Here is a 20,490-nt window from a genome sequence, read left to right as displayed (position 1 = left end):
CTTAGATTCACCAAGCCAGGAACAAAACAGCTTCTGCAATACCTTACTGCTACACAGAAGCCAAAGCCCAGCTCCCTTAAAGCAACCCAGCCTTGGGGCACAGTGTAGGAGTTAGGGTGCAGAAGGGGGCAAGGGTTAGTGGCCAAGGGGGTGCAGGATGGGGAGCCCACGGGGCCAAGGGAAAAGGCCCCGAGGCCGGCCCTGCACCCTGGTGGATATGAGGGTGGGTTTCTGCTGTCACCCTTCCCCTCAGGCATCATTTTCCTTCCCCCCTTACTTCTGCTCTTTCTCCTTTTGCTTCTCTTTCCCACAAGTCCGGCTCAGACAGCCCAGACAGCTCCAACTTTTGCACCAGTGCTGGTAGGGTGACCAGATGTCCCAATTGGATAGGGACAGTCCCAATATTTGGGGCTTTGTCTTATATGGGCTCCTATTACCCCCTATCCCCTGTCCCGATTTTTCACACTTGCCCTCTGGTCCCTCTAAGTGCTGGTAACATGCGCCCAGAGATGCTGCAGCGCGGTGGGTTGATCGCTAGGACCCAGGAGCAGCTGGGAGGCGGCTCTGGGGGGAGCGATCGCTGGGCTCAGGCCCGGCAGCACGAAGTGACTCGCAGCCGCTGCGGTGACTCTGGCTCCAGGCTCCTGGCGAGATCCCCGAGCCCCGGCGGCTGGTGCTGGGAGCCCGGAGCCCGGGCTGCAGCCGGGAGAGGGGAATCTCCAGCAGGGCCCTTCCCGCTGCTCCCCAGGAGCCTCTCCCAGGGCAGAGCCCCCAGCCCGGCCAGGCCCCTTCCCGGCCCGGCCCCTGCCCCAGGGGGGACCCACTCGGAGGGAAGGTAAGCGAGACACCCGCCCCCCGTCACCCCCGGGCTGCAGGGGGAGGTTTGGCCCCAGGCTGCTCCATAGAATCATAGAATATCAGAGTTGGAAGGGACCTCAGGAGGTCATCTAGTCCAACCCCCTGCTCAAAGCAGGACCAATTCCCAAGTAAATCATCCCAGCCTAGCTGGCTGCGATTCCCCTCCTTGGGCCCAGGAAAGCTGCCGCCAGCTCCAGGTGTGTGCGGGGCAGGGAGCGCCAGCCAGGGCAGTGCTGGGGGCTGGGACAGCGGCATGTGGGGGAACTGAGGGAGGAGAACCGGGATACAGGCCCTGCCAGGCAGGCCGGACGGGGAAACCCAGGAATAGAGAGGGGCAGAGGAGATAAAAGTTCCCCCCTGATGAGCTGAGCCAGCTGCAGTGGTTGCAAAAATAGGGCATTGGGGCTTTTCCTCCCCCCTTTCCCAGGATCTCAGCTCCCATTTCCCAGGGCCGTGTCCTTAAAGGCCCAGTGCATCGCAGAGCCCGGACAGAGCCGCTCTCCCCCTGTATAAGTTGTTACTGAGCTGCTAAAGGAGACTTGATCCAGTGAAATATTTACAGTCCCCCCCACAAAGATCTCACTGTCACACCTGCTTCGAGTGTTTAAAGAATCCGGGTCTCAGTTCCTGTGTCTGCGTAAAGCCGCCCAGCGCTTCATCCGTGTGTCCCAGCCACTGTCCCTGTTCCCCTGAGTTTCACTCCTCTTGGAATCCAGTCTGGGCAGTTTCACTCCTGTACATTAGTTCCTTATAAAAACATTATTTTTATTACTCTGAGCTCTTCATCTTCAACTTCATTAGCGTTGTGCGGAGGGATGTCATTCTGCCATGGAATTTATATTTGTAATAGCAAATCATCATGGGAAATATGAATAGTTGCGAGTAGCTTCAGAAATCGCATCTCACGGTGACACTGTAACAGTTCCTGTTTCTATTGCAATGGTGTAATTTGAGCACAGTGCTGACTGATTTCATGGGCTGGTCTCAAAACTCCTTCAATTTCCTTTGCTTTAGCCAACTGTTTTTTGTCTTTGTGGTGTTTTTACCTCATGTTCCATTTGTGTGTAGATCTTGGTTCCCAAATATTCACTAACAGACAGAAGTTTCAAGGTTGAAGGCACCTAGATATTTTTAAATATGTGACTAGTGGCCTCAATCATTTTAAAACTCAGTTCCTAAGGGCCTTAGAGTGTCTCGTATAAAATACTTCTCAAAAATAAATTTCTGTGTTGTTGTTGTTTTTTTTTTTATACTAAGGACAGATATATATCCCCAAGATAGATTGTCAACCCCAAGAATTCAAATCCCATGAGTTATGCACCCAAAAGTCTAGAATTGAAATAAAGAAATAAATTTTTGGTTTTTTTTATTACCTTTTTGTGTCTGAGCCTTTGGGGTGTACTAGCTACGTAGGTTTACTGCTCCCCCTTCCAACGGATCCATACATCTAAAATGGTTGTACAATCCTGTAACAGCTGATGCCATTTTACATTTCTGGGAACATATGATTTCCTTCCCCCACTTGCAATTGAAAATTGATTTTAAAACCATATTTCTCTAAGTAACCCCCCATCCGGCACACTCTGAAATGCCCAATTGACTTTCCTATGACTTCATTTAGTGCATGCATTGATGTGGATTTTTCTCCCACATTGTTTATACTTCTAATGGCCTATGTTTGACAATTTTTGTTGTGATCCACTTCAGGGATGTTCTTCATTCTGACACATGTACTGATTTGTACGGCCAAAGTCAAAAATTTTTTTAAATGAATTGTTCTATGTGTCCTTCGCATTGGTCAGGCCGGGGGACGCAGTGTGCTGACCTCACCCTTTCGTTTATGTTTTCGCAGGGGGCTCGCTAATGCAGGTTAGTTACCCCATGGGAAAAACACCCATTTTCTTATAGACACAGACTATGCTGCTGACTCTGATGTTAAATGACCCATTATTGTTCATGGGCTGAAAACTCTGATGCTGATGGTGTGTCTTCTGCTCCTGTGCCAGGCGCTGCATCTGAATGTCTGCGCCCATGTGTGGAGGTGTCATGGAAAACAAATTAAATCTTTTAAAACTAAAAGAAATAGCAATCAACCCCAAGCCCCCCTCACCAATTTCTCTTATTCCCTTCCCTTTCCTTCTCCAGGGCTTGTCTGCATGGTGTGATGTTAAAGGTGTGAAGTTAATGCACATGAATTCCAGGACTTTAAACCCCTGTGTGGACGCTCTCATTCAGAAGTCAGGTGGCCTTAATTTTGATATTGGCAGTCAGGACAGCCACAGACCAGTGCAGGAGACCTTCCCCCCAACACTATAAATCATCAGGTCTTTGATCACGTCTTAAAACATTTTTTAAGTATTGTATAGTCCAGGTGTAACCCACATGCGATTTTGCAAGTCCAAAGAGAAGCAGTGGGGCGCTCATCTCATCTTCCCTGAGTGTTGCCTTGTGTGGAAATGCCATTGGGATATTTCCCAGGTACCAGCTTTGGTCTGTCAGAATTTCAGTAGATGGGTTGAGGTGGAAATGTAAGGTGATCTCGCTCCTTTTCTCTCTCGTGCAAAGGACAAGATGTCCTTCATGAGCAGGAGGGCGACGGCCGGATAGTGTCATGGTAGATCCTGCTGTGCGTATGGAAAGCATTGGCCTGGCTGCTTTGTGATCCCCTTTATAAGGAACACAGGCCAAGTGGTGGCACTCTTGTCCCATGGGAGTGAACTATAAAGACTCCTTTGATCTCTTGCCCTGGTGAGAGTTCTCGGTGGGCAAAATTTAGCATTCCGCTGCCGCGGCAAAAATGAAAAATTATACACTCCAGGTAATGGAAACTTTTAAAAATTTGTTGAATACCTAGCTTTGTTTGATCCAGTCATGAAGGAGCATCTACGTAAAATAACTGATCATGAAACACAGGTTCATTACTTAGGAAAAAATATGCAGAATGAACTGATTCAAATCCTAGCAAATGCCATTAAAAAGAAAATTGTAGAAGCTGCCCATTCTGCAAAATACTTTTGAATAATACTGGACTGTACACCCCATGAGTCATGTTGGACAAATTATGACGATGATTCGTTTTCTGGCTATGGAAAGGTCTGCTGATGAAGATAATGTTGAAGTACTCATAAAGGAACATTTTGGGGGGTTCGTACCACAAGGAGATGACTGGAGCCTTTATGACTGAAACTATTCTACAAGAGCTTGAAACAATGTCATAATCTGTTGAAAACTTATGTGGCCAAGGCTATGATAATGGGAGTAATATGAAGGCTAAAGACAACGGTGTGCAAAGGAGACTGATGGAAATCAATCCTAGGACCTTTTTCATTCCTTGCAGTGCGCATTCTCTGAATTTGGTTGTCAATGATGCTGCTAGATGCTGTTTGGAGGCAAGCAGTTTCTTTGACCTGTTATGTGTTTTTCTCAGGCTCAACACGCCGTTGGGAGATTCTGACTCACCATGTGAATTCTCTAACTGTGAAACCACTTAGTCAGACAAGATGGGAGAGTCGCACTGATGCTTTGAAGCCTCTTCACTATGAACTTAGAAACATTTATGATGCCCTAATTGAAATTTCTGATGATACTGCCTTTACTGGATCATCTGGCAATACGGCACGTTCAGATGCAGAAGCTCTTGCAAATGGCCTTTCCAAGTTCAAATTTGTGACTTCACTCATTTTGTGGTATAATATCCTTTTTGAGATTAACCTCGCTAGTAAGCAGCTTCAGGAACTTGAAGATACATTCTGCTATTCAAAAACTGCAGCAAACTGAAAATACTCTGGAGGAATTCAGAAGTGATGAATTTGAAAGAACACTGGTAGATTCTCTCGAGCTTGCTGAAGAAATAGACTTTCCGACAGCATTTGAGCCAGAGCCAGTTCGCATTCAGCAAAAGAAACAGCAGTTTTCGTATGAAGGATGAGACACACCCATTCAGAACCGAAAACAAAGGTTCAAAGTGAATTTCTACTTCGCAGTCCTTGATTCTGCTATTCACTCGGTTGACGAAAGATTTCAACAGATGCAGCAGCTAGAGTCAGTATTTGGCTTTCTATATAATATCCACAGCTTGCGAAAGAGAACAACAAAACGGATAAGAGAATTTTGTATAAAACTGGAGTCGGCGTTGACTCATGAAAATTCGAAAGACATTGATGCTACAGATTTTTGTAGGGAGCTTCAGGCTTTTTCAAGATGACTTAAGGAACATTCCACTCCTGAAGAAGTACTGAAGTTTGTTTGTGAAAATAAACTCTCAGAGAGTTTTCCAAATGTTTTTATAGCTCTCCGCATTCTTTTAACTTTGCCAGTTTCCGTAGCTAGTGGGGAGCGTAGCTTCTCAAAGTTAAAATTGATAAAAACATATCTGCATTCAACAATGGTGCAAGAGAGACTTGTTGGACTTGCCACAATGTCAATAGAGCACGAAATAGCTGGAAAACTGGATCTAAAAGAACTAGTGACTGAATTTTGAAAACTTAAAGCAAGAAAAGTCATGTTTTAAGAGCACAGAGTGTTTTTTATTCAGTGTGTTTTGTAAACACAGGTTAACATTCATTGAAGAGTTTTCTTATTTCTTTCTATATTGGATGTGGTGGTAATGGCAGTTAAAGCAGGATAGAGTAATGGATGATTTTGGATTTGTAATAATAAAAATTATAATTAACATTTTTTATACATTTTTATTTGAAATCGGACTGAAATAGTATCTCGCTCTCATGTACAAATCTATCCTGAATATTTTGTGTCTCTATTTTATCTGATCTAAGAAACATTGGTTGGCCAGACAGACAAACTGAATAATTAAGCCTCTGTTTAAAAAAAAAAAAAAGCTTAAAAAACATTAAAAGGAAAAAAGGGGCAAATGTTTCTCAGTTTATCAAAAACCTCAGCTTAGATCTGCCCTTGGGGTTTGGGGCGCCAATTCCATGGTTTGCCTCGGGGACCTAGTCTAGGGCCGCCCCTGCATTCTGATGTACAACAGGTGTAACAGACAATGCTGTCTGTCTAAGTTACATTTCCGTGGCAGTGCCTTGTTACAAGGGAACTATCCACAGGCACCCTCCTCCCTTCCCACAAACACACTGCTCCCAATTTAGGATATGTCTACATTACGAAATGAGATCAAATTTATAGAAGTCGATTTTTTAGAAATCGATTTTATACAGTCGATTGTGTGTGTCCCCACTTAAGACCATTAAGTCGGCAGTGTGCGTCCACAGTACTGTGGCTAGCGTCGACTTTTGGAGCATTGCACTGTGGGTAGCTATCCCACAGTTCCCGCAGTCTCCGCAGCCCATTGGAATTCTGGGTTGAGCTCCCAATGCCTGATGGGGCAAAAACATTGTCGCGGGTGGTTCTGGATAAATGTCGTCAGCCCCCCCCCCCCCCCCGTTTCTCGCCTTTTTTCCTGGGTTACCCGTGCAAACGACACACCACAACAAACATGGAGCCCGCTCAGCTCACAGGTACCGTATGTCTCCTGGGTGCTGCCACACGTGGTACTGCACCACCTAGAATGGCATCACAGAAACATCATGTCTGGGACTCTGACCCGGAGCGGCCGTTTGCCTCTCTGGTTTTTTGGTAAGCTTGTCTCAGCTCCTTCAGTTTCACGCGGTACTGCTGTGGGTCCCTGCTGTGGCCTCTGTCCTTCAGGGGGGGAGAGGGAGGAGGGAGACAGGGTGTGAGAAACCTACTCATTTTCTGAGTAGGACCATTGGTGAGGGGGAGGGGAGGGACATTCACCCATTTCAAAAACAGGACACAACCCACCTGCACAGGGATGGAGCCTGAACCCAGTAGCCAGAGGTTGCTGTGAAATACAAAGGGAAGCTGTTGGGATTCCTGTCCCTGTCCCTGGCTCAGAGCTCTGCTTCCCGTATCAGCCTATGGCTGGCAGGCGTGTGGGAAATGAGAAGACACTGCCCTGCTCTGTGTGCTGGGGGGGACAAGGAGCTCTCACCTTCTCCCCACCCCCTGAAGCCTCCTGGCTGCTCTGATGGGTAGGGGTCTGATTCTGCTACTCTGCCCCTCCCAGAGCTTTTCACTCTTTCCCATGACTAGCGAGATTGTGGCTGGAGCAGCAGGTGCTGAGTGGGGGACTTTTGTTGTTTCAGATGCCGGTGACCTTCGAGGAGGTGGCTGTGTATTTCACCCAGGGACAGGGGGCTCTGCTGGACCCCGCTCAGAAAGCTCTCTACAGGGACGTCATGCAGGAGAATTACGAGATGGTGACCTCGCTGGGTAAGGGATTCCCGTACCCTCGGTTATTAGAAGCCGTGGAGTCCGTATGTCTAAATCTGGTCAGGTTCTTCCCTGGTCAGTTAGATCAGAGGTGAATGGGTTCCATAATGCACAGCTGCCGTGTGAGGGAGACTTGCATCTCTGTGCCCTCTCTAGTGAGACACGGTGTCAAAACGTAATGGACATGCTAGCTCATCCCCATCCCTCCAGCTTTCAAAGGGGCAGAATCCATTCATTGTCCTTTCTGTATTGATTCCCATTCACACCAAATCCTTTTTTACCTCCCTTTTTGGGAATAGCTCCAGCCATTGGGAGGGCTTAGAAATAGGCAGGGGTTTAATGCCAGAGCTGTGTGTGTGTCAGCAAGGCCCCTAGACTGCGCAGATCCTGGGAACTCCTAGTGAGGGTGTAAAAATTCCCCTCACCTCCCCAAACATCTGCCTCTCCCAAGAGGGCTCAGCCACCACATTCCCATCCTCTTGGGTTCCATGTTCCCCAGCAGAGCACAGGGACAGGTTCCGCTCACAGAATGTCCTTTGTTACAGACGCTCTCTCAATCCTCCATGCACCCTGATCTGGTCTGATTTCACTCCCTGCACAGGATTCTCCCTTCCCAAACCTGAACTGATCTCCCGCCTGGAACGAGGGGAAGAGCCGTGGGTCCCAGATCTCCAGGTCTGCAAGGAAAGAGAGAGCCCGAGAGGTGACTGCACAGGTGAGGACTGACACTCAAACCATCTGGGGAATGAAGAAAAAGTTGAGAGTCCTAAAAATGGGGTGTGAATAAGTGCCCTCAGTTCTTCCTCCTCTTACCCAGGGCAGCGCTGTAGTCAGCAGATACTGCTCACGCTATTCTACTCACCCTGTTAACTGCAGGAGTTTCCTTCCCATCTCTCCTTCCCTGTGAATGTTTGTGTGGGATGCGGAGGCAAAATCCAATTGTTTAGTATTCGCAACTTTAGTGTGTCCGGTTTTCCCTGGGTGCTATTCCTCTTTCTCTCCAGCACAATGACTCCTGTCTGGATTGTGTCTCTCCCGGCAGGTACTGATCGAGTGAGTGAAAAAAAGGAGGAGAATCATCATGAGGAAGTTCCTGGGGAAGTGGAACTACAGGGGACCTTTGTGGGAAGAGCTGAAGGGAATTTTTCCCAGTGCTGGGAACAGGGAGAAGCCTGGGGAAATTGGCACACGTCAGAGAGGCTGCAGGGAAACCACCGAAGGAAGAAAGTGGATGAATCCATTAAATGTGGGGGAGGAGACAAGGGTCCCACAACCCAGCAGACAAATTCCAAGGAAGACAAACGCTATGAATGCCTCGGTTATGGAGAAGGATTCATTCTGAGATCGCTGCTTGTTACACATCAGACAAACCATACTGGAGAGAAACCCCTTCAATGCTCAGACTGTGGGGAAAGCTTCAATAATCACTCAGCCCTGAATAACCATGGGAGAAGCCACAGAAGAGAGAAAACCTATCAATGCCTTGAGTGTGGGAAATGTTTCATTTGGAAGTCAGAACTAATTAGACATCAGCTAAGCCACACAGGAGAGAGACCCCATAAGTGCTTCGACTGTGGGAGAAGTTTCAAACAGAGGTCAGACCTTGTTAATCATCAGGCAATCCACACAGGAGAGAGACCCCATAAGTGCTTAGACTGTGGGAAAAGTTTCGTACGGAGGTCAATCCTTGTTAATCATCAGAGAATCCACACAGGGGAGAGACCCCACAAGTGCGTGGACTGTGGGAAAAGTTTCACATGGAGGTCAGACCTTATTAAACATGAGAGAATCCACACAGGAGAGAGACCTCACAAGTGCTTCCACTGTGGGAAAACTTTCAGTCGGAAGTCAACTCTTTTAAAACATCACGCATTACACACAGGAGAGAGACCGCATAAGTGCGTGGACTGTGGGAAAAGTTTCATACAGAGGTCAGATCTTGTTAAACATCAGCACATCCACACAGGAGAGAGACCCCATAATTGTTTAGATTGTGGGAAAAGTTTCATGCGGAGGTCAGACCTTGTTAAACATCAGGCAATCCACACAGGAGACAGACCCCATAAGTGTGTGGACTGTGGAAAAAGTTTCATACAGAGGTCAGACCTTCTTAAACATCAGAGAATCCACACAGGAGAGAGATCCCACAAGTGTTTAGTTTGTGGAAAAGGTTTCATATGGGGGTCACACCTCGTTAAACATCAGAGAATCCACACAGGAGAGAGACCTCACACGTGCTTAGACTGTGGGAAATGTTTCATACAGAGGTCAAACCTTGTTAGACATCAGTCAATCCACACAGGAGAGAGACCCCACAAGTACTTGGACTGTGGGGAAATTTCACGCAGAGATCACACCTTATTAAACATGAGAGAATCAACACAGGATCTAAACTTCTCTGACACAGAGACAGAAGGTGTTAAGGAAATTGCATGTAATTGACCTAGATTCAAACTTTAGAGATGTTAGAAAAGTGTGTCCTTGTTAGATAAACTAGAGCTTCGAGAGGTAAACGTGTATTGTTAAAGACAGGGAAGAAGATGGTAACTGTAGTAGTCTTTGTTTAGCTATATCTTGTTAACCTCTAACAATGGAAATAAATGGTTCCTGTCTAGGGCTGTATTCTGTGAATTCAGAGATCAAAAGGGAATATTAACATTTAGATAAAACTTGGTTGTAATAATGTCATTGTTTGTCTCCTGAAAGTTTGTGGTAAACTGTCTATGAACTGCTTTATGGAGAATCTCCTCATGTTAATCCATGTAATTAATGACCAGTGATGTTTAGGAACTAGAAGGTTACTTCAAAAGCCTGTTGTTCAGCCAAGGACAGTGAGCTGTCATGACACTGCAAAAATGATCCTTTCTTCTCTGATCTGCCGAAGAGTTATTCGGGGCGGGAGGGGGCGTGTGAGTCGGAAGACGGAGATCTCCAGTCCCATCTGGACCGCCCTGACATTGAAATTGGGCATTGGACTAGAATGTGATGAAATGATTCTGTAAAGGACTCTTTGCAATTCTAAAGCATCATCTGTACAGTGAAAGTGACCTAAGGGCTCTGTGCATGTCTGTATGTATAATGATCATTTAATCAACACACACTCTCTCTTTTCTTCTTTTAATAAATCTTAGTTGAGTTAATAAGAATTGGTTGTAAGCATGTATTTGGGTCAAAACTGAAGTATTCCTTAACTTGGTGGATAATGTATTGGATCCTTTGGGATTGGTGGAACTTTTTAATGTGATTAATAAGATTTTCAGCAATCCCCATCATGTTGAAGTGGGCTGTCTGGGAGGGAGCCCAAGACTGGGTTGCTCTAAGGGAGCTGTGCTTTGGCCTCTGTGTAGCCAGTAAGGTATTGCATAGTTTCCCCAACATAGTGCCTGGCCACTGGTTGTGGGAGGGACAATCACGAGGAACATTAAAGACTCGCTCACTGATGAGGACCATGACGCATGGAGCTGCACAAAACTTTAAAAATCAGGGCATGCCCCTTACCTTTTGTGGCCCTACTAATGCCTCAGTTCTTGCAATTCTCCAGCAGGTCGCCCTCTCTCAGGAGTGGGGCATGCAGAGGAAGATGATGGAGTCTTCAGTCTAGTGCTTTGGAGCAGGGAAATCTGCAGAGTGGTGACGTGGTCCTCCATCCACACCTTTGCCATACACTATGCAATCACCTGGCAGGCTAGAGACAACATGGCCTTCAGCAGCGCAGTGCTCCAATCAGTGGAAGACTCTGATCCCACCACCTGAATTTGGGCTTGGGAGTCACCTGATTGGAATGGACATGAACCAGCACTCAAAGAAGGAAAAACAGTTACTCACCTCATAACTGTTGTTCTTCGAGATGTGTTGCTCACGTCCATTCCAATATCCACCCCCCTCAGCCGGCAAGAAGGAACTGAGGGGGTGGCGGGTGGACAGGGCTCTATATTGGGCACCCAGACTGACCCTCCGGCTAGCTGCTAGGCGAAAAATCCCAGAGAATCCGTAGACTCAAAAAAATCAGGAAAATAAATTTACCCATTTTCATCTGAAGTGGGTAAACTGGCTTCACTTCTCATTATTCAGTTGTGTTAGTTAGAAAAGTTTTAGCATCATCATCATCATCAAATATATATATATATATATATATATAAAACCCTTCCCATCTACAAATTATCTGGACTAGCACAGAATAAAACTCGGGTCAACTTATTGAGGTGTCTACACCCGTGCTGGGTCAATGGGAGCGTTGACCAACAGTGGTGGAGACAGACCCTTGGAGTGCATATCCAGCACTCGCGCCCTGTGCTTTTGCTGATAGATACTGATCATTGTCATTGTTCAATGAAGAGGAAAATCTCATGACAAAGGCAAGGGAAACGTGAAAAGAAAATCAGAAAGGACTACTTCAGCGAATGATCATTTGTCTTTTGAAGTCCTTAGAAAATCTGAGCTAGCTTCTCTCAAATTGATTTAATATCAAAATATGTGACAGAACCGCCATCAGGAAAGAGAGAGAATCTTGCAATGCTGGGTGGGATACAAACCACTTTCCTGTTCATGAAGCAAAATCCCAGAGAATCTTAAGACTCAAAATCTGGAGAACAAATTTACCCATTTCTTTCTGAAGAGGCCAAACCTGCTTTACTCAGCACTGCTGCATTACTTGGCTGTGTTACTGACAAAAATTTTAGCATCATTGTAATAAAAGAAGAAAGATAAAAAGTAGGACTGTTGATTAATTACCGTTAACTCACATGGTTAACTCAAACAAATCGTGATAAAAAATTGTGATTAACCGCCATTTTAATCACACTGTTAAAAATAGAATATCAATTGACATTCATTAAATATTTTTGGATATTGTTCTACATTTTCAAATATATCGATTTCAATTAAAAAGCAAAATACGAAGTGTACAGTGTTCACTTTATATTATTTTTATTACAAATATTTGAACTGTAAAAATGATAAAAGAAATAGTATTTTTCAGTTCCCCTCATAGAAGGACCGTTGTGCGATCTCTTTAAGAAGGAAGTGCAACTTACAAATGTAGATTTTTTTGTTATTACATAACTGTGCTGAAAAACAAAACAATGTACAACTTTAGAGCCGACAAGTCCACTCAGTCCTACTTCTTGTTCAGGCAATCACTTGGAGAAACAAGTTGGTTTATATTTATGGGAGATAATGCTGCCCACTTATTATTTACAATGTCACCTGAAAGTGAGAACAGATGTTTACAGCAGGGTGAGCTGTGGGAGATCCCCAACCTCTGGAGAACTGTGGAGCTCTGGGGGATTTCTTCCCCTAGGCTGGGGTGCTGTGGGGGTTACCCTGTTGCCTGCAAGGGCTAGGTAGCACCAGGGGGACTGAAGAGCTTGGGGCTCCCCCACACTGGCAGTAACTGGGGAACTGTGGGGGATCTCCCATCTGCTGGGGCTGGGGATCTGCGGGAATTCCCCCCAGGCTGGGGAGCTGCGGGGGTTACCCTGCCACCTGTGGTGCCTAGCGAGCTCCATGGGCCCACCCTGGGGAGCTCCGGGAAATCCCGTGCAGACTGGGGAGCTGCAGAATTCCTCTGCCAGTGATGGCTGGGGAGCCACGGGGCATTCCCCCATGCCCAGAGCTCCAGGGGTCCCCCCCCACTTACAGGCACTGGGCAGTCAGGGGGATTCCCCCCGCCCGGGGACTGGGGAACTCTGGGGGATTCCTACCTAGGCTGGGAGCTGCAGGGGTTGCCCAGGTGCCTGCAGTGGCCAGGGAGCTCCCAGGGTCCCCCTGAATCATGGGGACTGCAGAGCTGCGGGGTATCCCCCCCACTCACGACAAGGGGGAGTGCAGAGCCAAGGGGGGATCCCCAATGCCTGTGGAGACTGGATTCCCCCACACAAGGGAGGATTAGGGAGCTTCAAAGGATCTCCTCCCTGCACCTTGCGCTGGGGGCGGATTCCCGAGGGGAATTCCCGACCTCCTGGCCTCTGGGGAGGTTTAGGGGGGATTCACCCCCATTCACAGGGCCTGGGGAGCCACAGGGAATTCCCAAAAGCACGGGGGGAGGGGGCTGGGGACCTGTTTCTTCCCTGCCCCTGGGGAAGTTCCCCAATGCTCCCGGCCCCTGGGGAGCTGCTCGGTATTTGCCTCACATCAGCGGGTCCTTGGGAACACCAGAGGTCCCAGGCACGCATGGGCACTGGAGAACTGAGGGGGATCCCACAACACCTGTGGGTAGTGGGGAACCACGGGGCATTCCCCAGCACCAGGGAAGAGTGGGAAGCCGTGGGGCCGCGAGAATTGGGGACCATTGGCGGAATGCCACCCCTCCGTTGGTGGTGGCTTGCAAGCTGCGGGGGTGTTTCCCCACCAGCTGAAGCAGCTGCGGAGCCGCAGGGAACCCTCCCCCCCCCACATTGTGGGCTAGGGAGCCCTGGGGACTGACCCCGTGGAGGCTGGGGAAATGCAGGGCATTCCCCCCCATCAGCAGCAGCTGGAGTCAGAGCGATGGGGGAATCCCCCCACCCCCAAGGACTGGGGAAACTGGGGGTCCCGTGGGGGAGGGTAGTCACAGGGCATTCCCCCCGTCCATAGGGGCTAAGGAGCCACAATGGCTGAATGAAAATTGCTCCACACACAAGGCATTTCAGAAGTTGTGACCAGGGTCCTGAGGGGCCACACTGAGATTGCTCAATTAGGGCAAACTGCAAAGAATGGGCCGACAATCCTCAAAACTGGTGGATATTCCAATACTTAGATTCACCAAGCCAGTCCTTAGGTCAGTTTCACTGTAGAGATGATGCTTTAGAATGGCAAAGGGTCCTTTACAGAAACATTTCATCACGTTCTAGTCCAATGTTCACATTTCAATGTCAGGCGGTCCAGAGGGGACTGGAGATCTCCATCTTCCGACTCACACTCCAACCCCGAATAACGCTTCGGCAGATCAGAGAAGAAAGAATAATTTTTGCAGTGTCTCGACAGCACACAGTCCTTGGCTAAACAACAGGCCTTTGAAGTAACCTTCTATTTCCTAAACATCACTGGTAATTAATTACATGGATTAACATGAGGTGATTCTCCATAAAGCAGAGTTTACCACAAACTTTCAGGAGACAAACAATGACATTATTACAACCAAGTTTTATCTAAATGTTAATATTCCCTTTTGATCTCTGAATTCACAGAATACAGCCCTAGACAGGAACCGTTTATTTCCACTGTTAACCTCTAACAAGATACAGCTAAACAAAGACCACTACAGTTACCATCTTCTTCCATGTCTTTAACAATACACGTTTACCTCTCTAAGCTCTAGTTTATCTAAGGAGGACACACTTTTCTAACATGTCTCTAAAGGTTGAATCTAGGTCAATTACATGCATTTTCCTTAACACTTTCTGTCTCTGTGTCACAGAAGTTCAGATCCTGTGTGGATTCTCCCATGTTTAATGAGATGTGATCTCTGTGTGTAACTTTTCCCACAGTCCAAGCACTTGTGAGGTCTCTCTCCTGTGTGGGTTCTTTGATGTTTAACAAGGTCTGACCTCCATATGAAACCTTTACCACAGATTAAACACTTGTGGGGTCTCTCTCCTGTGTGGATTCTCTGATGTTTAAGAAGGTCTGACCTCTGTATGAAACTTTTTCCACAGTCCACGCACTTATGGGGTCTCTCTCTTGTGTGGGTTCTCTGATGTTTAACAAGGTCTGACCTCCATACGAAACTTTTTCCACAGACTAAGCACTTATGGGGTCTCTCTCCTGTGTGGATTGCCTGATGTTTAAGAAGGTCTGACCTCTGTATGAACCTTTTCCCACAGTCCAAGCACTTATGGGATCTCTCTCCTGTGTGGAATGCCTGATGATTAAAAAGGTGTGACCTCTGTCTGAAATTTTTCCCACAGTCTAAGCACTTATGGGGTCTCTCTCCTGTGTGGATTGCCTGATGTTTAAGAAGGTCTGACCTCTGTATGAAACTTTTCCCACAGTCGAAGCACTTATATGGTCTCTCTCCTGTGTGGCTTAACTGATGTCTTATTAGTTCTGACTTCCAAATGAAACATTTCCCGCACTCGAGGCATTGAGAGGCTCTCTCTCCAGTGTAGCGTCTTCCATGGTTATTCAGGTCTGAGCGATTACTGAAGCTTTTCCCATGGTCCAAGCATTGAAGGGGTTTCTCTCCAGTATGGATTGTCTGATGTGTAACAAGCTGTGATCTCACAATGAATCCTTTCCCACACTGCAGGCAGTGACAGGGTGTCTCTTCCTTGGGAATTGTCTGCTGGGTTGTGGGATCCTTGTCGCCTCCCCCACATTTAATAGATTCAACCAGTTTCTTCCTTGGGTGGTTTCCCACAAGCCTCTCTGATCTGTGCCAATTTCTGCAGGCTTCTCCCTGTTCCCAGCATTGGGAAAAATTCCCTTCAGCTCTTCCAACAAATGTGCCCCATCGTTCCACTTCCCCGGGAATTTCCTGATGATGATTCCCCTCCACGTTCTCCCTCCCTCGCTCAGCACCTGCTAAGAGAAAGAGAGACAATCCGGAAAGGAGTCATTGTGCTGGGGAAAAAGAGGAATAGCACCGAGGGAAAACCCGACACAAAGACTGAGCAATTGGATTCTGCCTCCACATCCCACCCAAACACTCATAGGGAAGGAGAGACGGGAAGGAAACTCCTGCAGCTAACAGGGTGGGTGGAAATCTTGACCAATATCTGCTGACGACAGCCCTGCCCTGGCTGAGATGAGGAAGAACTGAGGGCCCTTGCTCACACCACATTTTTGGGATTCTCAACTTTTTCCTTCATTCTCCAGATGGTTTCTGTGTCAGTCCTCACCTGTGCGGGTGCCTCTCGGGATATCTCTTTCCTCACAGGCCTGGAGATCGGGCACCCACGGCTCTTCCCCTCATTCCAGCCGGGCGATCAGCTCAGGTTTGGGAATGGGAAATCCTGCGCAGGGGGGGAAATCAGACCAGATCAGGGTGCATGGAGGATATGAGAGCGCATCTGTCACCAAGGACATTCTGTGAACGGAACCTGTCCCTGTGCTGTGCTGGAGAACATGGAACCCAAGAGGATGGGAACATGGTCACTGAGTCCTCTTGGGAGAGGCAGACGTCTGGGGAGGTGAGGGGAATGTTTACACCCTCACTAGGAGTTGCCAGGATCTGTGCAGTCTAGGGGCCTTGCTAATGCACACACAGCTCTGGCGTTAAACTCCTGCCTATTTCTAAGGCCTTGGCTACACTTGCGAGTTACAGCGCTGTAAAGCCGCCCCCAGCGCTGTACCTCGCTCCCCGTCCACACTGGCAAGGCATTTGCAGCGCTGTATCTCCGCGGCTACAGCGCTGCTGGTACTCCACCTCCCCGAGAGGAATAAAGAATATTGCGCTGCCGCTGCTGCGCCAGTGTGGCCACCCAATGCGCTCCGATTGGCCTCCAGAAGTATTCGGCAGTATCCCACAATGCCTGTTCTAGCCACTCTGGTCATCAGTTTGAACTCTACTGCTCTGTCCTCAGGTGACCAACCTTTATATTCCCCGGGAATTTTAAAAATCCCCTTCCTGTTTGCTCAGCCAGGCGTGGAGTGCTCTCAGTGACCATGTCTCCACACGTCAAGTGAGCCCCGGTATGGAGCAATGGCGAGTTGCTGGACCTCATCAGTGTTTGGGGGGAGGAAGCTGTCCAATTCCAGCTGCGCTCCCGCCGTAGGAATTATGATATCTTCAGGGAGATATCAAGGGTCATGATGGAAAGGGGCCATGACCAGGATGCCCTGCAGTGCAGGATTAAAGTGAAGGAGCTGCGGAGTGCCTACCGCAAAGCCCACGAGGCAAACGGCCGCTGGGGTGCTCCCCCCGTGACCTGCCAATTCTACAAAGAGCTGGACGCGATGCTTGGGGGTGACCCCACCTCCACTCCGAGCACCACCATGGACACTTCAGAGTGGGGGGAGGAGGATGAAAGCGGGAGTGAGGGTGCTGGGGCGGGGGGAGACACCCTGGAATCCCTGGAGCCATGCAGCCAGGAGCTCTTCTCAAGCCAGGAGGAAGGTAGCCACTCGCAGCGGCCAGTACTTGGTGGAGGACAAACAGAAGAGCAGGTTCCCGGTAAGCGGCTTTTTTTTTTCGTGAAGGAATTCTTCTAAAGTCTCATACAGAACTTGTGCAATGCGCTTGCTCAGGTTTATCGGGAGAGCCACCGTGGTCCTTGTCTCAGTCAGGCTAACGTGTCCACGCCACTGTGGCGCGAGGGGCGGGGGGACCTTTGCTGCACACAGGCAAGCTGCATATGGGCCAGGACAGAGGCCCCATTGCAGTAGAAGACCCTCCCTTGCTTCCCAGGTCACCCTCAGCAGCGAGATAGCTTCCAGGACAAACTCCTGTGGAAAATGTTGGGACAGTGTTCAGTGTAGGTGCCCCCTGCAGCCGTTGGCTCTCCCCAAGGCACAGAAACCCAGAGGACAATTCAGCCCTGAAACAATCAATCCCCCTTACTCACGATTTTGGGGCTCCCGTGGGTTATGTGCGCTCTCTTTGGGATGGGAAAATTATGCTATTGTGTAGACTGTGTGCGCCCTCCTTAAGTGCGGGGGAATCATTGCTCTGTCTGGTATAAACAATGCTGCCTCTGTTAAATGTTGCATTTTGCCTTTACAGATGCAACCTTGAGATCTCAGCCGTCCGTGTTATCACCGGCTGAGAAACTTCAAAAACTCCAGAAGAGACCGCAAAAAAGCAAAGGAGACACGCTGCAAGAAGTGATGCATCAATCTCTTAAAGAGAATCAAAAAGCGCAGGAGTGGAGGGAGAGTGAAAGCAGGATCCGCAAGGAAAACGCAGCGCACCGGAAGCAAAGCATGGATCGGCTGATAAGCATCATGGAACACCAAGCGGACTTTATCCAGGCGCTTATAGTCATGCAGGCGGAGCACTACCGCGCCCGCCACCCCCCCCTGCAGCCCTTGTCCCAAAACTCTTTCCCTTGTGCCCCAACCCACTTTCCCCAACATCTGGATTCTTACCGCCACCAGCTGCCTCCAACACTTATATCTTCACCACCCAGCCCTGAAAACTATGACCCTTACCCTCTGCACTCAACCCCCATCACCAGGCATTTTAGCCATCCTGAAGTACAGCCCTCATTGCACAGCACTCCAGACAGGACATACGCAAATCTGAGATTGTACCATTCCGCACCCTACCCCATTGCCCTTTCTGTTTCCCAAGCAGTTGTGTTTCTTTTTAATAAATGGATTTTTTGGCTTTGAAAACATTCTTTATTATTGCATAAAGTAAAAGATACCTTAGCCCAGGAAAGAAACAGGCACTGCAAGTCTGCTTAGCAAACACAGATTCCTACTAACATTGTAACCACTGCACTTCACTCCCGTGCAGGGCACCAGATATCACTGCTGGTTTTCAGCCTCAAATTGCTCCCTAAAGGCCTCCCTAATCCTTGCAGTCCCGTGCTGGGCCCCTGTAATAGCCCTGATCTCTGGCTGTGCAAATTCAGCCTCCAGGTGTTGAACCTCGGAGGTCCATGCCTGAGTGAATCTTTCACCCTTCCCTTCACAAATATTATGGAGGGCACAGCACGCGGATATAACCGCGGGGATGCTGTTTTCACCCAAGTCCAGCTTCCCGTACAGAGATCGCCAGCGGCCCTTTAAATGGCCAAAGGCACACTCCACAGTCATTCGGCACCGGCTCAGCCTATAGTTGAACCATTCCTTGCTGCTGTCAAGGCTCCCTGTGTAGGGTTTCATGAGCCATGGCATTAGAGGGTAAGCGGGATCTCCAAGGATCACAATGGGCATTTCAACTTCCCCTACCGTGATCTTCCGCTCTGGGAAAAAAGTCCCGGCCTGCAGCTTCCTGAACAGGCCAGTGTTCCGAAAGATGCGTGCGTCATGCACCTTTCCGGGCCAGCCTGTGTTAATGTCAATGAAACACCCACAGTGATCCACAAGCGCCTGGAGAACCATAGAGAAATACCCCTTCCGATTAACATACTCGGATGCTAGGTGGGGTGGTGCCAGAATAGGAATGTGCGTCCCATCTATCGCCCCTCCACAGTTAGGGAACCCCATTTGTGCAAAGGCATCCACAATGTCCTGCACATTACCCGGAGTCATGGGTCTTCTGAATAGGATGCGATTAATGGCCTTGCAAACTTGCATCAACACGATTCCAACAGTTGACTTTCCCACTCCAAACTGGTTAGCGACCAATCAGTAGCTGTCTGGATTTGCCAGCTTCCAGATTGCAATAGCCAACTGCTTCTCCACTGGCAGGGCAGCTCTCAATCCCGTGTCCTTGCGCCGCAGGGTGGGGGCGAGCCCTCACACAGTCCCATGAAAGTCACTTTTCTCATCTGAAAGTTCTGCAGCCACTGCTCGTCATCCCAGACTTCCATGACAATGTGATCCCACCACTCGGTGCTTGTTTCCCGAGCCCAAAAGCGGTGTTCCACGGTGCTGAGCATGTTTGTGAATGCCACAAGCAATTTTGTGTCGTACGCGTTACGCGGCTCGACAGCATCGTCGGACTCCTCACTCTCACTGTCACTTTGGATCTTAAGGAACAGTTCGACAGCCAAACGTAACGTGCTGGCGAGACTCGTCAGCATACGCCTCACCAGTTCGAGCTCCATTTCCTGCAGACAGATCGCGCTGCACAGAAACCGTTGAAAGATGGCGCCAAATGTGGACGGAAACACAGGGATTGCTGGGATGCGAAGTGATGCATCACGGGGTGTTGGGACAGGACCCAGAATCCCCTGCACCACCGCCCCCTTCCCACAACCCACAGCGCCAGAATGGGAAGAGGTGCTCTGTGGGATAGCTGCCCATAATGCACTGCTCCCAATGACACTGCAAGTGCCGCAAATGTGGCCACGACAGAGCGCTGGGCAGCTGTCAGTGTGGACAGACTGCAGCGCTTTCCCTACTCAGCTGTACGAATTCAAGGTTTAACTCTCAGCGCTGTACAGCTGCAAGTGTAGCCATACCCTAAACCTTCCCAATCACAGGAGCTATTCCCAAGAAGGGAGGTAAATAAGGATTGTGTGTGTGAATGGGAATCAATACAGACAGGACAATGAATGTATTTCTGCCCCTTTGAAAGCTGGAGGGGTGGGGATGAGCTAGCATGTCCATTAAGTTTTGACACCGTGTCTCACTGGAGGGTACAGAGATGGAGGTCTCTCTCACACAGCAGCTGTGCAGGACGCAAAACATTCCCCTCTGGTCACTGACGAGGGAAGAACCTGACCAGATTAATACATACGGACTCCACGGCTTCTAATAACCCAGGGCACGGGAATCCCTTACCCAGTGAGGTCACCGTCTCGTAGTTCTCCTGCATGACGTCCCTGTAGAGGGCTTTCTGAGCGG

General features: G+C 48.6%; 3 protein-coding genes across 4 annotated transcripts; 2 read left to right on the top strand and 1 right to left on the bottom strand.

The window, feature by feature from the left end:
* The first annotated feature begins 602 nt into the window (after positions 1–602).
* On the top strand, positions 603–10,256 carry LOC128847520 (zinc finger protein OZF-like). Of its 2 annotated transcripts, none has more exons than XM_054047009.1 (4): positions 603–835; positions 6,984–7,110; positions 7,712–7,825; positions 8,153–10,256. In XM_054047009.1, the coding sequence occupies exons 2-4, from the start codon at positions 6,984–6,986 to the stop codon at positions 9,550–9,552; spliced, it is 1,641 nt and encodes a 546-aa protein (XP_053902984.1). In that variant the 5' UTR covers positions 603–835; the 3' UTR covers positions 9,553–10,256. The 2 variants fall into 2 exon arrangements, with proteins under 2 accessions (XP_053902984.1, XP_053902983.1); XM_054047008.1 differs by having other exon boundaries at positions 4,286–7,110.
* Positions 10,257–11,912: 1,656 nt separating this feature from the next.
* On the bottom strand, positions 11,913–15,871 carry LOC128847387 (zinc finger protein 239-like). The gene is made up of 2 exons (XM_054046778.1): positions 15,865–15,871; positions 11,913–15,609 (listed from the first exon to the last, which is right to left on the bottom strand). Exons 1-2 carry the CDS (start codon positions 15,869–15,871, stop codon positions 14,501–14,503), a joined length of 1,116 nt encoding a protein of 371 aa, XP_053902753.1. The 3' UTR covers positions 11,913–14,500.
* Positions 15,872–15,932: 61 nt separating this feature from the next.
* LOC128847529 (uncharacterized) lies at positions 15,933–19,293 on the top strand. Its single transcript, XM_054047022.1, has 2 exons — positions 15,933–17,203; positions 17,753–19,293. Exons 1-2 carry the CDS (start codon positions 16,840–16,842, stop codon positions 18,361–18,363), a joined length of 975 nt encoding a protein of 324 aa, XP_053902997.1. The 5' UTR covers positions 15,933–16,839; the 3' UTR covers positions 18,364–19,293.
* Positions 19,294–20,490: the final 1,197 nt, after the last annotated feature.

Source organism: Malaclemys terrapin, chromosome 13 (genome assembly GCF_027887155.1).
Source record: "Malaclemys terrapin pileata isolate rMalTer1 chromosome 13, rMalTer1.hap1, whole genome shotgun sequence".
In the NCBI taxonomy this organism is placed as follows: Eukaryota; Metazoa; Chordata; order Testudines; family Emydidae; genus Malaclemys; species Malaclemys terrapin.
The sequence above is the reverse complement of the archived record's forward strand: the minus strand, read 5'-3'. Positions and strand labels throughout refer to the sequence as shown.

Coding starts and splice junctions, on each gene's coding strand:
- LOC128847520 (XM_054047009.1), top strand. CDS start 6,984: ATGCCGGTGACCTTCGAGGAGGTGGCTGTGTATTTCACCCAGGGACAG. Junction 7,111..7,711: donor CGAGATGGTGACCTCGCTGG/GTAAGGGATTCC, acceptor CTCCCTGCACAG/GATTCTCCCTTCCCAAACCT. Junction 7,826..8,152: donor CCCGAGAGGTGACTGCACAG/GTGAGGACTGAC, acceptor CTCTCCCGGCAG/GTACTGATCGAGTGAGTGAA.
- LOC128847529 (XM_054047022.1), top strand. CDS start 16,840: ATGATGGAAAGGGGCCATGACCAGGATGCCCTGCAGTGCAGGATTAAA. Junction 17,204..17,752: donor AACAGAAGAGCAGGTTCCCG/GTAAGCGGCTTT, acceptor TTGCCTTTACAG/ATGCAACCTTGAGATCTCAG.